Genomic DNA, 21,542 nt, shown 5'->3' with positions numbered 1-21,542 from the left:
TGAGAGATTAGGAGGAACCTATCCCTGCTTCCAGAGTTATTTCTCTGTTGTGCAAATGGGTTTTGTACACAAATGTGAATGTAAAAAGCATTCATTATTCAGCAGGAGTGATGGGGCAGCGCAGTGCCAGGGTGATAAATCTTGCAGCCGTGGCTCTTTATGGATCAGCTGACACTTCCAACGTGCATCCTCTTCATTACCAGCACTTGTAACGCTGAACTTAAAATCCTTTTACACAACACTCACTTGTATTGCTTAATGGAGCCTCACAAGGAAACATGACTTAATTCTTTAACCCTTCCCTGGCTGCCTGGCAGTGCTGCAGAGCCAGGGCAGTGTCTGTGTGTCTGACTCTGCTGCTTTGCTCTGCTCCAGAGCAGAGTCTGTGCCTGCCAGAGCCTCTGCATGGACCCACTGCACCCATTTCTCATTCATTCATTCATTCCTCAATCAAAACTGCAAACATTCATAGAATATCAGAATATCCTGAGTTGGGAGGGTCCCCAAAGGCCATCAGTCCTGCTCCTGGCCCTGCACAGACACCCCAACAATTCCACCCTGACATCGTTGTCCAAATGCTCCTGGAGCTCTGGAAAGAAATTTTGTTTGATTTCTTCTGTTATATTCCATTTGCACCTTGTGTTTTCTTCCTTTGTCAGGGAACCTGGAGAATTTTTACTTGAAGTGCCTTGACTTACACAGGCCAATGTTGGAATTTACAGGCACATATTCCTTGTGTTGCTGTTAGCCAGAGCCTGGCTTGTAGCTCAAATGTCAAAGCCTGGCTTTAAGCCCTTCACTTGGAAAGTTTTAGAGTTTTCAATTAGGTAAGGATTAAACAATTAATTTGGATGGCAGAATACAGAGGCAGTGGTGCTGTGGGGTACAGAGAGAGTGTAAATTGAATAAAATTGTGTGCAGAGACTCATGAACCATGGTGGGGAGGTTTAGGATTCTTCATGGGAATTTGCAGGTAACTCCTGGAGCATGTGGGGAGTCACTGGAGGAGCTTTGGAGGTGAGCAGCTGCAGTTAGGAAGATAAACTGAGGGAGACTAAAAGGTGATGGCATTGGAGCTCCTGACTTTGGCAATGATGGACTTGGTGCAGTACTTGATAAAATTGGGAAGATGACCTTTGTAGTTGGAAAAACTGGAAAAGGAGAGAAGGAATGATGTGAGGATAGTTGATGTAAATAGATGAGGGTAGTGGAGGAGAGAGGGGGTAGGGGCTATCCATGGTTATAATTTGATTTTTTAATATGTTTTTATTGTTTTAAGTTCCTGTGATGAGGGCTGAGGTGCCAGGGAGTGGCAGTGATCTGATGATAGGAATATCCTGTTCTCTGAGCATGGACCAAGCACAGAATTTCAGTCCATTTGTGGGTATGGCACCATTTTCAGAACTGCAGTTTCCTGCTCCCAGATTGATGGCACATTACAGGCCTGTGCACGTAAATTATTTATGACGTGGAAATTTGGAATAATTAGCTGTCATTCCTCAGTGGAGTAAATGAATTGCAGTGTTCATCATGCAGCAGACAGCCCATTTCTTACTCTCAGCAGTGACCTGACTCTGGTGTGCATTTATTTCAAAGATTTCTCTCCTGTGCTTTGGACTCTTTTCCCTCCCACAGAAAATGCTTTTAAATCTCCTTGTGCAGCTTTCCCACAGCACTTGGCACTGGTGTTTCTGTCCATCCCATCTCCCACACTTCCAGATCTGCATTTTCATAGATCCCAGACTGGTTTGGGTTGGAAGGGGCCTTAAATCCCACCCAGAGCCACCCCTGCCATGGTCAGGGACCCCTTCCACTATCCCAGAACTGCTCCAAGACCTGTCCAACCTGGCCTTGGGCATTCCAGGGATGGAGCTGCTGTGGGCACCCTGTGCCAGTGTTTTGCCACCCTCACAGCCAAGAATTGTCACTTCCCCCATCACTCCTTACACATCAGGCTCACTGTCACTCACATTTATCTTTTGATCATATTTGCTCTGAACATCCCTTTGCTGTCACAGGGAGTTTGTGTGGGCACAGGGTGTGTGCTAATCCTGGCTTGGCAGAGCCCTGTTGGCATCAGGAGGGGCAGATTCCTGCCCTGGCAGGGTTAATGCTCCCTGAGCCCCCTGTGTGTCAGCAGCTGCTGGGACAGGGGGATATTGACAGGTTAATAATGGCATCAGTGCCATTGACTCCCCTCAGTCCTGCTGTGCACTTTCCTGCTGCTTATCAGCTCTGGAACATGGTTTGCAGAGTGATAAAGGCTCAGCTTATTAAAGGCTAAACCCACGTTCTGGCAGCACTCAGGCTCTGGCTTTGAATTTCCTGGCTTTTGTTCGTTTGTGTAAAAAGGCCAAATTAATCTTTGGTGTAAACAAACTGCCTTCAGTTAATTCATGGGACTTATTTCATAGAAATGTGGGGCAGAGCCCAGCCGGGGGGGAGGTGTTGCACAGGAATAAGGAAGAACAAATCTCCTGTTCTTCGGCATCTTTTGCTTTCAAGGAAGAGAATTGTTCCTGGAGAAGGAATCCCAGAATGGTTTGGGTTGGATGGACCTTGGAGGTTTTGGAGTTCCACCCCCTGCCATGGTCAGGGACACCTTTTGTTCATTTTAATCATGAAAGGCACATTTGTCTCATGTGTTTGGTATTAAATTTGCCCTGATTTGCCTTGTGCCAGCCTCAGATAAGGTAAAGAAGCTGCCCCACCCCTGGAAGTGTCCAAGGCCAGTGGATGGGCTGGATGATTGGGATGAGCTTTAAGGTCCTTCCAGCCCAAACCATTCTGGGATTTGCTCATCAGTGACAGATTCCTGGAAAAGTTAAAAACTGAGTGGTGTTTCCAAATGGATCCCTGGAAACATTATGCAAGAATCCATTATTTAGACTGGGATTCCCAAAATCTCCTTTTCTGTATTTCTGAGGGGCTGGAAACAAGAAAGGGTGCTGTTATAGGGAGTGAGGAAATTTGTCTTGTTCCCACTACAGCTCCTGCTCCCTGTCAGTGCCATCAGGCTCAGGATTTTTCGCTTTGAGAAAATGTAATTTCTTTTTAAAGCAGTCCCACATCTTACATCGATTTACCTCATAACTGGATCTGCTTTGCAGAAAATGAGTGTGAAAATGTCTCTGAGATTTCAGACTTTTTCCCTGATAATTCTGGGTATTTTTTGTACAATGTTTTTATTTCTTTTGTTTGCAAAACTGACTGAATTATCTACAGTGGCTCATCTGACATGGATGCCAATAAAATATTTATGGTTGATATGCTTATGCATCTGAAATAAACACACAGTATTTTTGTTCCATTATGTGATTTTATATTCCATGAGATCTGATCAATACAATGTCCCATTAAATATAATCGAGCAAATTGCCACCCAGTTACTGTGTTCTGTTCCTTCAGAAAAATGGAAATGTTATTTTCCAGCAGAGCACCTGAGAGCATCCAGCTGCTGTTGGAGTTAATGAAGTGTAGGTGCAGTGAGGAGGATGAGGGTGCAGCAGTGCCACTGGTGGGTGTTTGCCCAGCCCAGTCTGTCTGTGCCCAGTGTGGCTGTGCAGGGCTGAGTGACTGGAGGTGCTGGCATGGCCATGGGAGTGGTGAGGCAGGGAATGACAATTCTGCTGGAGTTTCTTGCCTTGGAGAGATCCTGAGGGGGTTTCACAAAGACAGTCCTGGCATAGGGCTGTGGCACTGCAGCTGTGGCACTGCCGCCTCGGGCTCTCTGCCGTGTGCCACCTCCTGTGGGGGCTCTGCAGGGCGCCAGGCTCTGCTCCTTGAGAGATCTGAGCTCTGGGTGTGTCCCCTTGCAGAGCTGGGTGTCACTCCAGCTGTGTTCCCTTGCAGAGCTGGGTGTGTTTCCAGCTGTGTTCCCTTGCAGAGGTGACTCCAGCTGTGCTCCCCTGCAGAGCTGGCTGTGATCTCAGCTGTGTTCCCTTGCACAGGTGACTCCAGCTGTGCTCCCCTGCAGAGCTGGCTGTGATCTCAGCTGTGTTCCCTTGCAGAGGTGTGTGTACTGCAGGAAGAGGATGAAGAAGGTGTCTGGGGCCTGTGTGCAATGCTCCTACGAGCACTGCTCCACGTCCTTCCACGTGACGTGCGCGCACGCGGCCGGCGTGCCCATGGAGCCCGACGACTGGCCCTACGTGGTGTCCATCACCTGCTTCAAGCACAAAGCAGCAAACCAGAACGTAGGTTTTGGGCTGGGCTGAGGGATTTGGAGTTTTGTTGGGTTTTTTGGCTTCTGGTTTTTTTTAAATAGTTTCTCCCCGCCTGTGTTGGCTCAAAATGTTTTGTGTTTTTAATGCAGAAAGATTGTCCAGGAAGGTATTGTTGGGGATGGCTTTAATCTGCAAGAGGGCTGGTTTGGATGGGATATTGGGGAGGAATTCCTGGCTGTGAAGAGGGTAGAACAGTGGCACAGGGTGCATCCCTGGCAGTGCCCAAAGCCAGGCTGGATGGGACTTGGAGCACCCTGGGACTGTGGGAGGTGTCCCTGCCATGGCAGGGGTGGCACTGGGTGGGATTTAAGGTCCTTCCCACCCAAACCATTCCATGGAATTTTGGACGCAGCTTTTGCAGCTGTGTCTGGCAGCTGTTCCTGTGTCCCTGCAGGTGCCATTCCGCAGGGAGGTGGCCCTGGGGCAGACAGTGATCACCAAGAACAGGAACGGGCTCTACTATCGCTGCAGGGTCATCGGCACCAGCACCCAGACCTTCTACGAGGTCAACTTCGACGACGGCTCCTACAGCGACAACGTTTACCCCGAGAGCATCATTGTAAGGCAGCTCTGGGACCCTGCTGTGGCACAGGCACTGCAAACTGAGCTGTGCCTTGGGCTGGAACAGCAAAGCAAATCTTAACTTTTTCATTTTAATTTTTAAGTTGCTGCTCGCCTAGAAAATCTCATCCCGCTCTTCATGACAGAGCTTGTTTCTGACATTATCTCATTTATTTTTTGGTTGCTTTACAAAGATGTGATCTTGCTGAATGCAGATGACTTCACAGAAAGCAGTGTTTGTTCTAAATTTCATCCTATTTGTTTTGTGGTTGAATAATCTTATTTTTCAACTGACAAGTGTGATTCATGGGGGAAGCAGATTGTTCGTAAGCACTTCTGGTTCAAAACAGGGAATTCACTTAATAGAGGGAATGTCTAGAAGAGGCTGATTTGTCAGCTCATGCATTGCCTTCCTGATTGTGCCACTGATTCACTGAGTTGCCCTGCTTGTTTTTGAGATACAGGAGATGTGATGCTGTGGGATTTGTAATGAGAAATGTCCATGAGCTGGGTGCTGGCAGCAGAAGCAGCTGCCGGAGTCGGTTGCTGCTCTCTCAGGCTGGTTTTGTTTGAGATGCCCACAATTAATCACAAGTGCAGAAATACATCCTGTTGCTCATTAGCATGTGATTCTAGCACACCTCTGGCTCCTGAGCTCTGCTGGAGCTGTGTCTCTGACCCCTCTCTCTCTGTCCTCAGAGCAGGGACTGCATCCAGATGGGGCCCCCTCCCGAGGGGGAGCTGGTGCAGCTGCAGTGGACGGACGGGATCATCTACAAGGCCAAGTTCATTGCAGCCCAGATCAGTCAGATTTACCAGGTGAGTGGCAGAGGCAGCCCTGGGGTGTGCTCCAGGATGGGAGAGCTGAGCCTGCACCAGGGAGGAGCTGCTGGAGCTGGGCAGAGCAGCAGGAGGATTTGGGAGCAGATGATTTATTCCCTCTGAGTTTGTCCAGCCTGAACTTGACACCCCTATTAAACTGTGCTCTGTGTCCTTCTGCTTTATGCAGAAAAGTGTATTAAAGTCTTGGGCAAAGGAAATAAGAATCCCTTAAAAACTTTTAATAGTTTTAACATTTTGCTGTGCACGTTTCCATGAATAAACATCCCTGGAACATCTGATGAATAATTCATGATATAATCAGTGCTTAGCAAAAAAGGTTTCATGGGAGGAGTTTTTTGTACCTGGCTGACTATTTCTGCTGGTTGAAATACAAATGTACTTTAGTAGCTGCAGTTGTTTCCTTGTGACCTGTAAAAATGCTTTGTTTAAGATGAAAGAAATTCTTATTACCATATTGGCCTGAATAGAAGGCTGCTTTTATCATAAGTGAAAAGCTGCTTTTTTTCAGAGTATGAATCAAAAATCAGTAGAAATGTGAGGTGCTGGGCCAGCTGGAGTACAGTTATTTTGGGATCCATGGAGCACTGAATGAATCCACTTGGATAAGACAGAGGTGCCTGGACAGCACTGAAAGCAGCACTTTTTGGGCTCAGCATCCTCCCCAGAGCTTGGGAGTGCTCATTCCACAGAGACACCCATGGGAGCTGGCCCCTGGTGCTTCCTGCTGTGCCACAGGCTGGCAATGGGCTGTTCAGATGTGGCTCTGAGTTCACCTTCTGCCTCCCTGCAGGTGGAGTTTGAGGATGGCTCTCAGCTAATGGTGAAGCGTGGGGATATTTATACCTTGGAGGAAGAGCTTCCCAAGAGAGTCAAGTCTCGCCTGGTGGGTACCAAAATAGCAAACAATAAACCAGCTGCAGCTTGCAGAACCCCTTCACATTTTCTTCATGTATTTTTTAGACATTAGGTGAATGCAGCCTCCAGTTTCTGTGGCTGTAAAAGTGCTTGTCATTCCCAAAATACACAGAGTGGAAGAAATCCTGGCCACGGCTGCTTGAGAGGCACAGAAATGATTTCCCCTTGCACGTGTTCAGCTCAGAGTTTTATTTTCTCTGGTTAAAAGATTATGTTCAGATCATTTTACACCATATGAATTCAGTTATGTGGAGTCATCCTGTCCAGGGGTGAGGTGAGCTGGGCTGCAGCTCAGGGCTTTCTGGAGAACTGATTATCTCCGTGGGACCAAACCCCCTTTTCTCACCAAACTGGAGATTTAGAGTGTGGCTCTTACCTATAAATCTCTTAATCTACAAGATAAGGCTGTCTTTAAGTGCATACAGTGGAATTACTGAGCCTAGAAAAGATGAGGGATTTATTTCATAGCTTTTTTTTTTTTTTTTAAATTCCAGCCTTACTGGGTGTTTTTAGACCCTTTAAAGCCATTTCATTTAACCAGGTGGTGGGGCTGGAGAGTGTTCCCGGCCCAGGGGGACTGTGGGTGTCTCCCTGTGCTCCTGCTGTGCCCTGATGGCTGTTTTGTGTCTCCTGCAGTCGCTCAGCACCGGGGCCCCTCAGGAAGATGTGTTTTCAGGAGATGAAGTGAGAGCAGCCAAGCGTCCCCGGCTGGGGAATCCCAGGAATCCTGAGGAATATGGACAAACCCCAGATTACCTGGCCTTCATGGAGAGCCTGTTGCAGACACAGTACCAGCCTGGGACTCAGAGCAACATGTTTTAACCAGGATTCATCCAAAATATTCGATTAACCCTTTTTGAGTTAGTGGAAAAAATAAATAGGAAACTGTGGAATGGAAGACCAGCCCTGTGCAATAGCCTGCTGTGAATTTCTTTCATCTCCTCTTGGTTTGGACTGCAGGAAATCCCTGTCTGGCTGCTACCTCGACCTTGCCAGGAGTTGCTGACCAAGAGCTGGGGAGCTTGGAAACCCTTCAGCTTTTCACACGGAGACTTTGGAAGAGTTTCTACAGATGGAGCTTTGTGACTGGTTCTTTTTTTATGAGGAAAGGGTTAAAATTTAACGAAATGACTTTTTCAAATCTGTCAAACTTTTGTCTTTCAAGGTGCTATTACATTGACTACTGAAGCAGCCTTTGGAATCGTGTTTTCTGTACATAGACGTCACCTTTGTGAAGTTTTCTATGAATGAGCATTATTAAAAAAAAAAAAGCAAGCAAAAATAGGAAAATGAAAGTTTCCACAAAACATTTTTCTAGATTATGGCTTTAAAACAGAAAATAAATGAAATCCTCCCCCCTCACCCCCAAATGAATTGTGACTGATGTTACAGCGGGGAGAGGGAGAGCAAGAGCAGATGTCCTGGAATGTTCTGGGTTCTTCTTTTGTAAAGAAACACTATCTCTGTAAGCTGGGGAAGGTGGGCAAGCAATGTTCACGCTGGGATGTTTCTGCCATTGGCTCTCTGCACGCCCTGGCATGGATGTTGGCATCGCTGCCACGTCCCCAGGGAGGGGCTTAGGGAAGAAATGGCCAGGTTTGGGTCATGCCTCTCACCTTCCTTCCCCATCTTTGCCATCACAGTTGCTTTCTAGTTCAGGATCAGCATGGCTTTGAGTTCCAGTGTGCCACCCTGGTTTGGCAAGTGTTCTGTTGCTGCTTGTGTTAGCTCCCCACGAGCCAGAGGCTCCCTGGCAGCACTTCTCCCTTAGCACTTCTCCTTTCTCTTTCCTTTGTCTCTTTATTTTTTAACTTTATTATTATTATTTTTTTTTTTTTTTGAGTTGTGCTCCTTACAGTGTGAGAATCATTCCATGACAGAAGCCTGGGAGGTGTTTGTATGTTTTTCTTTTATCCTATTAAAGAAGAAATTCCTCAAACATCTGATTGTCGTGACATCCTTTCCTTAAGCAAAGACTGAGCCTGTGAGTTCCTCCTGGGGAAGAGGAGTGCAAGCCCTGCCTTGACTGGACTCAGCTCTCTGAGGATTGAAGGAGCACCAAAGGCAGAGCCCAGCCCTGCAGTGTGGAGGGGCAGCTCCCACCTGGACCTTTGGAATGCCCTGGGGCTGAAGAGCTGATGTGGAGCTTGGCAGAGAGCCTGCTCCAAACCCTGCTGGAGCCACTGGAAAATCTTCCCCTCTCTTGGAGGAGCTCGGGCAGCTCAGAGGAGAGGAGGAGGCAGTGCTTGGTGAGCTGGGAAGGTTCAGTGCAGGGGCAGAGCAGAGCTGAGGGCACCCAGACCCTCCCTGCACAGCCCAGCCAGCAACCTGGAATGCTGCACTGCAATCTCTTCCACTTAATTCCCTGAAATTGCTGGATGGAGAGAGACAATATTCTTGTTTTGATTATTATTTTTAAGCCCCTTTGCAAGGTGGTCGTTGTTCTGGGGAGAGGCTGTTAAGCAAAGCTCTGGCTGCATCTTTAAGGGAATAAGTGGGAAGGATTTGTGGGCCAGCAGATGGTAGATTAGCATCTTAAGAGACTCCATGGGTATTAAACTGTCCTAGTGAAAGAGTGGAGATAGAATAAAGCAATTTAATTCCTTTTTTACTTTGGTTTTGTTCTCCCTTGAGGATCGGAGGTCCCATCCTTTCTCCTGCCTGTGCTACGGGTCCTTTTCCTGTGCCTGCAAACAGGGTTCTGCTTTTGGGTTCTTTTATTCCTGAGTTTCTGAAGTTTTCAGTAGATGTCTCCATGAATAAAACCAAACTGAGACTAATAAAAGTTTAAAAATTGGCAAGGTTCTCCCGAGCCTGGGTTGTTCCTCCCACAGAGCTGTCTCCTGTCGGGTGAAATGTGATTAAATAGAAAACTTGCTGTATAAAAGACTAAGAATGTTGCCAGGCCACGAGAGAAATATTTAAAACAATTGCAAGAGAAATTTAACCAGCAGAGGAATTTTTTTGGAGGTGGGAGGGAAGGGTGGGATGGGATGAGGGGTTGTGAGCGACGGGGAATTTCCTCTGCATGCTCGAGTCCTGCAGTAGCTGTGTCCATGTGTAGTACCTTTCCCAAATGCTATTTATATTGTAAAAACACAAATGTGTCCCCTCACCCCATACTCAGAGTTATGTTAAAACATGAACCTGGAACTGTTGAATGCCCTTCCTTAGTGCAAGGCTTTTCTCTCTTTTTGTTGATTTTTAAATCCCTCATTTTGGTTTAGGAATGACTTGTGCAGATTCAGGGCAGCCTATTGAAAAGGAAATAGGAAATGCACATTCCTACCCCTTCCTCCAGTGAAATATACCTGTGTCTGATTATGTGCTATAAAAATAATGATTTTTTTTCCTTTCTCCCCCTAGATTAAGGCTGTGATGTATTTTTTGCCTATTTTTTTTTCTCTGCCTCTAGGTTCAAAATGAATTAAAAGCTGTTGAGCATTTCAGAATGACACTTTTTGGGGGGTTGAAGTCTCTTCATTTCTAAGTTTGAAATCTTGTGCAGCAGGAGGTTGTTGAACCTCCTCAAACAGCATCTCCCTGAAACTCCATTTAAACACCTTTCATTCCCCATCCAGAGCTTTCAGGTCATCTCTTGTTCCCAAGAATGACTGTGCTGGCACAGCACACAAAAAAAGGCAATTTTGGCACAATCCTGAGACTCAAATGAGCTGGAGCTGTTGACACAGAATTATTTGGCAGCTTTGGCAGCAGAAGAGGAGAAGTCCTTGGGTTACTTGCTCACCAATAGAAAATCACTGGGAGTTATTTATTCTGCATGAAAGCAGCAAAACAATTAAATTTTTGGTTTCCAGCAGGGGAAATGTAAAGGTCACTGTGCAAATACTGTTTGGAATTGCACAGTGACCACAGTTTAACCACTTTTCCTGTGGAACAAACAGGATTTTGGCTCTGTTTCAGCACAGTTCGCTTTGGCTCAACCTCTCCAGCCCAGCCTTGCCATTTCAGATGCCAGCTGCTAAATATCCCCTAGCAAACGAGCCAGCCTGTCTCTGAAACAGGAGTGATCCCCTCCCCTGTGCCCCAGATCAGGGTTTAAAAATAAAGAAATGGCCAGATCCTCTGCTCATCTGCTTCATTTAACTGAGCCATCTCTGGAAAATGCAGCAAATTGTGTTTGATCAGGGGTGAATGGTCAGTTCCCCCTGATGCAGGCCAAGATGCTGCTGCAGGGATTCGTCTGCCTGGCCAAAAAGATGAATTTGAGCCGATTCAGGTGCAGAAAAGCCCCTGGGCAGTTTTCTCTTTGGAGAAGCCACGAGGAGGGAGAAGGGCTCTGGTGCAAGTGTGATTTGCTCTGCTCAGAGCTGAGGTTTCCTTCTCTCTGTCACCTGAACAGCTCAGAGCCTCTGTGGTGTGCCTGGTTAATCTGGGATTCAGCTGGAACATGGAATTAACACTGCAATCCAGGAGCTTTGTGGCCTGGCTTGGGTGATTAGTGTGAGATTTTTGTCAGCACGAAGGGAAAAATCTGCCTGAGCACACCAGAGTGAGATCCCTCAGCTCAGGGGCGGCTCTGGGCTCCAGGAACAATTTATCATCACATTTTTCACTAATTCAGCTTAGAGACAATTGGCTGCTTGTTAAACGCTGCAGTTCCTCTCACTTCTGTGATACTCCCAAATCAAGGGCTTGGTCCATTTTGTCCACATAAATTTCCCTGCAGTTTTTCTCAGAAGTGAGAGATGTCCTCAGGTGTTTTCTGGCTTCAGGTGTTTGTGCTCAGACCCAGGTGTGAAGCACCTGCAGGTGACACAGAGCTGGTGGAGCAGAGCAGTGACAGCCCTGGCACAGCTGGGGCTGCCCCTGATCCCTGGAATGCCCAAGGCCAGGCTGGACAGGGATTGGGGCACCTGGGACAGGGGAGGGTCCCTTTTCCCTTTTCCCTTTTCCCTTTTCCCTTTTCCCTTTTCCCTTTTCCCTTTTCCCTTTTCCATTTTCCCCCTTTTCCCTTTTCCCCCTTTTCCCTTTTCCCTTTTCCCCCTTTTCCCTTTTCCCTTTCTCCTTTTCCCTGTTTTCTTTCCCCTTTCCCCTTTTCCTGTTTCCCTGTTCCCTTTTTTCCTGTTCTCTTTCTCCTTTTCCCTTTCTCCTCTTCTCTTTTCACTCTTCCCCTTTCCCAGTTCCCCTTTCCCAGTTCCCTTTTCCATTTTCCCTCTTCCCTTTTCCCTTCTCATTTTTTCCCTTTTACATTTTTCCCTTTCCCCCTTTTTCCCTTTTCCCCCTTTCCCCTTTTTCCCTTTCCATTTTCCCTGTTCTCTTTTTCCTTTCCCCCTTTCCATTTCCCTTTTCCCCTGTTCCCTTTTTCCTGTTCCCTCTTCCCTTTTCCCTTTCCCCTTTCCCCTTTCCCTTTTCCCTTTTCCCTTTCCCCTGTTCCCATTTCCCTTTTCCCCATTTTCCCTGTTCCCTTTTCCCCTTTTCCGTTTCCCCTTTTCCCCTTTTTCCCCCTTTTCCCCCTTTTCCCCCTTTTCCCCCTTTTTCCTTTTCCCTTTCCCCTGTTCTCTTTTCTCTTTTCCCTTTCCCCTTTTCCCTCTCCCTCTCCCTTTTCCCTTTTCCTTCCCCTGCATTGCACCCTCTCTGTGCCACCCTTCCCAGGTCCATGCTTACAATCTGGTTTTCTCCTGCCATCCTCCTCCTCCTCCTCCCTATTTTCATGTCAGTGCTCAGTGGGGGAAGTTTTCCCTTTTGTACAGCCTTGCTTTCAGTGTAACAGCTCTGCTTTCCTGCAGAAAATTGCAAATGGGCTCTCCCAGCTGCTTTGTTCCTTCTCCCTGTTCCTTTCTTTCCTCAGGATCTGTGTTGGGAGAGGAGGAAGAAAATTCAGAAAATTCCTTCCACGAGCAGTTCAAGGAGCTCCTGGTGTTTCCCTTGGGGCTCCCTCCAGTCCAGAGCAAGGAAAACAAATTAAAACCAAGGTGGTGGAACCCACCAGAATATTTCACATTTATTTTGGTGATTTATTAACTCCAGAGTAGATTGGGGAAATATATGGCATTGTGTTTTCGTGTTGTTGGAGCATCCTGTGTGCATAATTTGGGGTAAGATTAATTCCTGTGTGATAAAGGAATAAAAAACCACAGTGAAGTCAGGCTTGTGCCCTGGAAATGGTTTCCAGTCTTTGCTAGAACACAGTGAAACAAGATAATGGGAAAAATAATGGGAAATGTGGGTTGCTGTGTAATCACTGACCTCTGGAGGTTTTATTTTGGTGACTCAGCAGACACAGAAATGAAAACTTGAGGCATTTGGCCACTGCCAAGGTCGTGGCTGTTGCTCTTACAGCAGGATTTGAAGTTTCACAATAAATTTGGGACAAAAAGAAAGAGAATTCCAAGGTGTTCCTGGCGACCTTGGCATGCAGGCGCATGGGGTTGGCATGAGATTGGGAATGGGCAGAATTATTCCAAGTGTGAATTTCTTTAAGGTTTTCTTTAATTTTTAAAAAAATTGTTTCCAAGTCAGCTCTGCCCTGCTCTGCTCAGCACATCCAAAGAGGGGGATTAAAATAAACCAGGGGATTTTTTTAGGGATGTTTTGGGCTGAGGTGTGGAAGCACCTTTGGCACAGCCCCAGTGTCCCCCCAAACCCAGGGAAGGCTCAGGGGGCTCCAGGACAGAGGCAGAGGCAGAGCCAGGAGAGGGAGGAGCCCTGAGAGCTGCCCTGGAGCTCCTCTGGAGCCTGGCAGGGAGGGAAGCTCTGCTCTGCTCCCTCCTATTCTGCTCCCTCCTTCTCTGCTCTGCTCCATCCTGCTCTGCTCCATCCTATTCTGCTCCATCCTATTCTGCTCCCTCCTGCTGTGCTCATCCTGCTCTGCTCCATCCTTCTCTGCTCTGCTCCATCCTTTTCTGCTCCATCCTATTCTGCTCCCTCCTTCTCTGCTCTGCTCCATCCTGCTCTGCTCCATCCTATTCTGCTCCATCCTATTCTGCTCCCTCCTTCTCTGCTCTGCTCCATCCTATTCTGCTCCATCCTATTCTGCTCCATCCTTCTCTGCTCTGCTCCATCCTTTTCTGCTCCCTCCTATTCTGCTCCCTCCTTCTCTGCTCTGCTCCATCCTATTCTGCTCCATCCTATTCTGCTCCCTCCTATTCTGCTCCCTCCTTCTCTGCTCTGCCCCATCCTGCTCTGCTCCATCCTATTCTGCTCCCTCCTGCTGTGCTCATCCTGCTCTGCTCCATCCTTCTCTGCTCTGCTCCATCCTTTTCTGCTCCATCCTTCTCTGCTCTGCTCCATCCTGCTCTGCTCCATTCTATTCTGCTCCATCCTCCTCTTCTCCATCCCTGCTCTGCTCCATCCCGCTCTGCTCTGCTCCGTCCTATTCTGCTCTGCTCCCTCCTCCTCTGCTCCCTCCTGCTCTGCCCCATCCCACTCTGCCCCATCCCTCTCTGCTCCATCCTTTTCTGCTCCATCCTGCCCTGCTCTGCTCTCTCCTGCTCTGCTCATCCTGCTCTGCTCCCTCCTCCTCTGCTCCCTCCTGCTCTGCCCCATCCCACTCTGCCCCATCCCTCTCTGCTCCATCCCTCCCCTGGCAGGGGGATCCAGCCCAGGGCCCCCCCAGCTCTGCCCCCTCCCTGCAAGGAGCAGCCAAAAGCCGAGATCTGATAACGGAGCCTGCTCGGAACAGCTGCCTGCTGACAAGTATAATAAACTGTATTAATGGTGTCATTATTATTCCCTAATTAAAAGCTAATAACTAAGAGTTAATTGCCTTTAAAAGATGAAGCAGTGCCATGGCAGGGATTTATCTCTGTTTTTCTTTGCTCGCCTGGCTGTGCTGATATTTTCAGGCTAATTAATTGAATCCAATCTTACTGAAAACTAATAATCTCCCTGTGTCGATTCAGCCAATTGAATTAGAAGGTATTTGCTGTGTGCTGGGCTTAAACAACCCCTCACACATTTATAAATAATATCTGTGTGTGTGTGGTGTCACCTGGGATCACAGGGTCAGCAGGACACAGCGGGAAAAGCTTCAGGCGGGGAAAAGTTTCTGCTCATGTTCAGAGCAGGGACATATTTTATTTTCATATTTTATTTTCATATTTTATTTTGGTGCAGCCACAGAACCACGTGTGAAACTCCCCAAAAAGTGAAAAAGTGACCCCTCTGCACCCCCTCTGCAGCTCCTGTGGTGCCAACCAAAGGGAACCAAATGTTCTCTCTGGAAATTCACTTTATCACTGTTCATCTTCTGTTCGGAGGAAATTTTAATAAAGTTCCCCAAAGAGCAAATTGTAAATTCATTAGGGCCCGTTTTGGACTGCACCTTCACTCATTTTGGGTAAAAAGGAGATTAGAAGTCATCTGGGCTCCGTGATAATTAAAAAGAAGATGCTCAAACATAATTCTTAATTAAACAGCAATGAGATAAGAACTTGTGTAGTCTGCTTTTGGTGTGCTGGAAAGATGCAGAGGTTCCCATTGTAATTATGTGATTTATGATCTTCCACACAAAGATGTAATTAGTTTTTTCTCCCCCCTTTTTAAAATTTAAACATTATTTAGATAAAAAATCATGCAGCAATTTGAATCTGCTTATCCTGAATGAATAGTAATTTGGTTTGATTTATCTTTATGTTTCAACCTAAAAAAATTATTTGTAGCTAAAAGGGGATACCCTAAAATAAAAAATAATAAAAAAATAAAATAATAACCCCTCCTGCAAGTCCAGGAGATCTGAGGCCACCTCCAGCATCTCCTCCCCAGCCTTTGAAAATATCCTGTGGCCAAAACCTGCAGGGCCCATGGTGGGTTTATTTTAGTTATTTGTATTTTATTTTATTTTAATTTTTATTTATTTTATTTTAATTTTATTTTATTACTTTATTTAGTTTTATTTTATTTAATTTTTTATTTTTATTTATTTTATTTTAATTATTTTATTTTATTTTATTTTATTTATTTTAATTATTTTATTTTAATTTAATTTAATTTAATTTAATTTAATTTACTATTTAATTTAATTTTATTATTTTATTTATTTTTATTTTATTTTATTTTTTTAAATTTATTTTATTTTAATTATTTTATTTTATTTTATTTTATTTTAATTTAATTTAATTTTATTTTATAATTTTAATTATTTTAATTTAATTTAATTTAATTTTATTTTATTTTATTTTATTTTATTTTATTTTATATAGAGATTTTTTTTAATCATTTGGACACAATATTTTCCCTGGGGGTTTATTATCCTCAGTAAGCCCGGGCTAAGGCCCTTGTGTAACCCATTAATCTGGGGCTGCCATCTGCACCCTGTGTGCCCCCCGTGGGCACAGCGCCAGCCCCAGCTGCTGAACCCCAATTTCTGCCCCCATGGCTGGGAGGAGCTGGCATTTGGGGTTTGGGGAGATAAAGGCACGGAGGGGTTGGGATTTGGGGCTTTGATCCCTGGGCAGATTGCAGAGGGATCCCGAGGGAGGTCAGCAGAAAATGGGAAAACCAGGGAGGTTAAAGGGTGGATGCATCAAAGGGTTGGAGAGAGTGAGGTTATCCCACTTTATCACATATTATCACACATTATAATCACACTTTATCACACATTATCACACAGCAGGGTCACTGCTGCTCTGCTTCAGCCCCAGGGCACCCCATCCTGCCAGGAACAGGGACAGGTTTGGGACAGGGTTTGGGACAGGGACTGGGACTGGGACTGGGACTGGGATAGGGAACAGGGACCAGAAACAGGGACAGGGACAATGATTGGAACGGGGATTGGGATTGAGACAGGGACAAGGATAGAGAACAGGGTTTGGGACAGGGATAGGGATAGGGAACAGGGACCAGGAACAGGGACTGGGATTGGGATAGGGACAGAGATTTTGGGACAGGGACACCTCCCACTGTCCCAGGCTGCTCCAGCCCTGTCCAGCCTGGCCTTGGGCAGTTCCAGGGATCCAGGGGCAGCCCCAGCAGCTCTGGGCACCTGTGCCAGGGCCTGCCCACCCTCACAGCCAGGAATTGTCACAATTATGATGATGCTGCAGTGCCTGAACTCGTGGTTTCCTCCCTGGGAAATGTGGGAGCAGGCTCCCTGTACCCCCTTCCCACAGGACGAACTTGTAGCAATAGTAAGACAATTTTCTCAGCACCTCTGAGGGTATTTACTTTTTCCATTTCAGTTCTACATCTGTTCACTCGCCCGGCTTGGAATTTGCAACCATCTTATTTAGGAGAAGGAATTGATTTCTCGCTCTGTTACTGCTGCTCTCGGTATAATTAAAGCATATTGCAACGTGAGGAGTTTCTCCTGGCCTGGGAACTGCTCTGCCACTTGGGTAATTCTGTAAACCAAGAAAAGCTTTTCCTTTTCCTCTGGAATGTAAATCACAGCTACAGCTGCTTTAAAGCCTTTGTTCTGCTGCAGGGGGCTGGGGGCTCTTGGTTCGGGGCTGTGCAGGGGCCTGGGGGCTTTTGCAAATCAAACCCTCAGGGATTTGGCATCCAGGCTGCTGCAAGCTCCAGCTGGGGCACAGACTGGCTGTGCCCAGTGTGTGAGTGGGAGCTGAGCCCTTTGCTGCTCTGAGCTTTGTGGGCAGCCCTGGGATGGGGCTGGGGGGTCTGGGGCAGGGCCAGGGCTGATGGAGAATTGATCAAAGTGGGAGCAGAATCCCCTCAGTGACGGGATCAGCACTGGCCAGGGTTTGGGGCAGCTCTGAGTCCTGCCAGGATGGTCCTGCCTGGATCTGAGCACTGAGCCGTGCCCTGGGCACCCACAAGGAAAAGCTGGGCTGCAGGGATGGGTTTGGCTCTGCTGTCATTGTCCTGCTCATCTCTGATAAAAGGGGGCTCTGGGATCCCTGGTGAATCCCTGTCCGTGCCTCAACCCTGCTCCTGTGTGGGGAAATGGATCTGTGTGGATCTGCAGCCCCTGCCCTGTGAAACATTCCCTGCAATGATTTATTTACTCCTTCCCCCCTGCCCACAGCTCTGACAAACTGTCAAAGCTGTCATTTGGAGCTTGTGAGAGAGACAGAGAGAGGGAAAAATCCTGGGATCAATAAGGAACACAAGCCCTCCCTCCCTGCTGTAACAGGCATTAATGGGCCATCACTTGGAGTTTAATTAAAACCAAAGTCAGCCCCGTGCCAGCTCTGGCACAGCAAACCCACAGAGAGCGAGCTCAGAGCAGGAATTCCTCTTTCATTTGCCCTTTGCACCTGGGATGGGCACCAGGGTGCAGTCCCAGAGCCTGGAATCATTCGTGTTCTCATTTATTTTATCATTTGTTTCACCATTTATTAATCCCTGTAACTGGGATGTGATTCCAGATGTGATTCTCACTCTTGCTGGGCACTGCCAGGATCCCAGGCCATGGTGCCAAGGCTGCCAGAGCTCCAGGAGCCCTCAGGGATGCCCAGGCTGGGATTGTTGGGTGTCTGTGCAGGGACAGAGGCTGCACTGATGATCTCTGTGTGCCCCTTCCAATTCAAGATATTCCATGACTCTGGGAAAAGATTTCAGCCTCTATTTGCCTCCTAACTGGCTTCCTGTGGAGCTGGCTGGGATTTTTTGGAAGATTTACTCAGCTCCCAGCTGCTGTTCAATTCTCTTTGCCACTCACCTTCCTGTGCTCCTTGTGGAATTTATTTCAGCGCTGTGAGGGGTTTGCATTTCAACCTGGGGGATGTCATGGCAGCTCAGAAAAGGATGGAAGCAGAATGAGAGCCTGGAGAGCAGTGCTGGGGATGGTTATTGGCACAGAGAGACAGGAATGGCAGGGCTGGGAGTGCAGGGAAGGCTGAGAAACAGAGCTCAGAAGAAGAATAATCAGTTTTTCCTTCCTACTCTTCAATGATGACATAAAGTGAGCATCAAAAATCCCGTCCCTGATGTGAGGCTGCTGAGGTGCCTGTCCTGTGTCTCATGGCTGGAACCACTCGTGCTACAAATTCCCTTTGAGTCCAGATTATGAAGGCAAAACTCGTTGCTATTCCCAGACTGCCTGGAGGGCCACGAGCTGTGGGTACAAACCAGGAGATCTCTGGGTTTTATTCCTGTCTCTTTTTCCCTGTGCCATTGGGCTGCTGCTGTTTGATGTGTGCTTGGCTCCCTCCCCTCCTTCTCTCACATGGAGTAACAGCATTTTGGAGGTGGTGCCATTCTCACCTGATGCTGATCTCTCTGAACCTGCTAATTAATTTTTTGTTAATTTCTTTAAGCTGGAGCCAAGCTGCTGCTGGTGGTGTCAGTGTAGGAAGGAGAGGGGGAGCTGTGGAAGGGAGGGAAGGATCCCAGAACAATCTTCCATCAGTGCCACCCCTGCCATGGCAGGGACACCTTCCCAAATCTCCTCAGATGAGAAATTTCCTTCTTTGCAGCCACATTTGCCTTGTACAGGCGCCTATTTCCAGCAGGAGCAGAGGAGAGGAACAGTTCTGTGTCCCTGTTGAGCAGCAGGATGGGTTTGGGAGGCCCTCCCACACACACAGCGCTGCAGCACGTTCAGACAATCTTCCTTTAATACAAAGTCAATATATCTACATACACCGTGGTATGAAAACCACTTACTGTTTCAGTTTGAAATAACAGTGTGAAAGCAACAGCACTTTGCTCTCATACAAAGAAAAAAACCTCCCCCCTCCCCCCAACTTGTCCAGTAAGATTTTTGCTGCAACATACTTAGAAATTTGGGCAACTTTCACACAAATAAGTAAAATCTCGAAGAAGCCTTTCAATCGGTTCTTTTTTTTTTCTTTTTCATTTTTTCAGTTAAAGACAGGAAATGGGTTGTGTGGGGGGTTCTGGGCAGCACTTGATGGCCATGATTACCCCTTCTAGAAAAATAAAAAAAAAACAGGAGAGGGCAGAGGTGAGCAGAGTTTGGGGCAGGGTGGCTTTTCTCAGATATTCTGAGCTCTGGATGCTGAAACTCCTGGGCACTGGAGCCAAAAGCAGCACAGAGACAGGCCAGGCTGGGTCTGCAACACACCTGGGGTGGTAAAACACCTGATGGGTGTCAAGGCTCCAAAATCTCTCTGTCTCCAGTCAGCAAAAGCCACTGGTGGTGTTGGATGTCCCAGTTCAGCCCTGGCCCTGCATGGCCACAGCTGGAGGGGAATTGGCACTGCCACCACCCCAAAAGGGGAATTGGCACTGCCACCACCCCTGCACCTCCTGCTCCCCCCCTTCCAGGGACCTGGGATATGTCTGTGATTGAAAACAAGAGAACCCAAAAAGAAAAAAAAAATTACTAATAATAATAAAAAAAAAAAATCCAGAAAGGACATTTTGTTCTTACATGAGCAAGTTAAACCTTTTAAATGGTAGAAAAGCAATATGTAGAAGTAGCAATTTGCACTGCATTTTTATATATCACAGCCATTACACGTAACATTTCTACAGTGAAAAAATAGACTGTCTTTGAACATAATATGAACAAATAAGCAAATTTTTCTTTTAAATTCATTGACTGATATTCTTTGTCTTAAAAAAAAAAAAAAAGGAAAAAATACACTATTTAAAAAAAAGGTAATGTCACTTGTTACAGTTACATCGATACTTTAAAGAAAGCCACTCACAGTATTTGCCATTGGATGCACCTTCCCGGATCTTTCCCAGTTCTTTCACAGCTGGGGCATGTTGGGGACAGTGGGAGATGTGCAAGGAGTGCCTGGTGCTGGGCCAGTCCTGAGAGGAGCTCCCGAGAGCTGCTGAGTTCAGAGGCGAGGGGCTGGCACCAGGAACCAGCTGGGTTTGGGAAATCAATTTCTGCAGGTGGTTCTGGGGCTCCTGCAGGGAGATGCTGCTGGCAGGAGCAGGGGGACACGGCTGCTCGGGGCAGCAGTGGGCTGTGGATGTGCAAAGAGCCTGGGGAAGGGGCTGCCTTCGTCCCACCCTGCTCCAAGGAAAGCCTGATGCGCTGGGAGGGGGCCCAGACCCAGCAGCCAGAGACCCCAACCCAAGCAAGGCAGGGGTTACCCCCCACAGCCAGCTCTGGGGGTTGTAACTCGCTCTTTTAGCCTTTTAAATACCCTAAAAAATAAAATTTTGGAATTAGAAGAAATGAGGAATGTTCCAAGTATTCAAAATGTGAGCTATAAAACCTCTGGCGTGGCAGGGGCATCCCGTGAATGTTTGCAAGGTGCCTGCAAGCCCAGAATCATCCCAATGCTGATACTGAGGTTATTAAGACTCCAGCTAGAAGAACTCCTGACCCTAAGTCTGCCTAAGCGTTGAGATTTAGCTCCTTTTCTTTCACAGAACACCTTCAATTCTGCAAGTGACTTCCTTTAAAGACTGCCAACTACATTAGTAAATAAACTGAACTCTAATGATGTAACCAAAGTCGGTTTTTCCTTCCCTTCTCCAGCAGAAACGGTTCCCAAGGTGTGTTGTAGCTTTTGGATCAGTTTCCCCATGTCCATCCATCCATCCATCCATCCATTTATCCATCCTCCCCAGGGAACACCTCCTGAGGTTGCAGAGCAGGTCTGAGCAGCCCTCGTGGGCCGCCCCTGCGAGGGCCAGGTCACAAGGTGGAGATGCCCAAGGGGTGTTCCTTCCAATCCTCCCCCCTGCTCCCGATGCACTGTCCAGATGAAAAGGTTCTTCTTCTGAGTCAGTTTTGTAAGTTCAAGCGCTCCTCCTGGGTCAGAAGAGGCCTTCCAGGACTGAAGTGGTTGGTAGAGTCTGCACAACGATGGCTTTTTATGTTGCATAGTGATCAAAACTTCCCAGATACTCCAGAGCTGCCTGGTAACAGAACTGGTATTCATCCTGCCAACAGCAAAGAGAAGCAGCCTCAGAGGTGGGAATGGGCTCCTCAGGATCCCTGTCCTGCTTTCCAGACAGCACAAAGCTGAGCAGGAACCTCTGTGGTTCTCAAAGAGCTGAGAACTCCTGGGAGAGGGAAGCTCCAGCTCTCCCTTTATGCCTGTGCCTCTCAGCTACTGAACATCCCCCTCTCCTGTCAGCCCCACAGCCAGACTCGTGTGCTTGGCTAAGAATAGAGCCTCCAGGCTGGCATGGAATCTT

At 47.2% G+C, this 21,542-nt stretch overlaps 2 protein-coding genes across 9 annotated transcripts in view; one reads left to right on the top strand and one right to left on the bottom strand.

Moving 5' to 3' along the window:
• KDM4B (lysine demethylase 4B) overlaps positions 1-7,423 on the top strand; it is a 70,576-nt gene extending 63,153 nt beyond the window's left edge. The window contains exons 19-23 of the mRNA XM_054291116.1: positions 4,011-4,196; positions 4,621-4,785; positions 5,487-5,606; positions 6,421-6,513; positions 7,182-7,423. Coding sequence (XP_054147091.1) covers positions 4,011-4,196; positions 4,621-4,785; positions 5,487-5,606; positions 6,421-6,513; positions 7,182-7,367 — 750 coding nt within the window. The 3' untranslated portion in view covers positions 7,368-7,423. The remainder of the gene's footprint in view (positions 1-4,010; positions 4,197-4,620; positions 4,786-5,486; positions 5,607-6,420; positions 6,514-7,181) is intronic.
• An 11,586-nt stretch (positions 7,424-19,009) lies between these two features.
• PTPRS (protein tyrosine phosphatase receptor type S) overlaps positions 19,010-21,542 on the bottom strand; it is a 148,367-nt gene continuing 145,834 nt past the window's right edge. For 6 of the 8 annotated variants that reach the window (XM_054291111.1, XM_054291107.1, XM_054291108.1 and 3 more), the window contains one exon: positions 19,010-21,284. In XM_054291111.1, the coding sequence (XP_054147086.1) occupies positions 21,216-21,284 (69 nt within the window). In that variant the 3' untranslated portion in view covers positions 19,010-21,215. The remainder of the gene's footprint in view (positions 21,285-21,542) is intronic. The other 2 variants (XM_054291113.1, XM_054291114.1) reach the window with 1 other exon arrangement.

Source organism: Melozone crissalis, unplaced genomic scaffold, assembly GCF_028551555.1.
Source record: "Melozone crissalis strain CALT ecotype California unplaced genomic scaffold, PUWL_Pcris_2 ptg000088l_1, whole genome shotgun sequence".
Lineage (NCBI taxonomy): Eukaryota > Metazoa > Chordata > Aves > Passeriformes > Passerellidae > Melozone > Melozone crissalis.
This window is presented reverse-complemented; position numbering and strand designations above follow the sequence as displayed.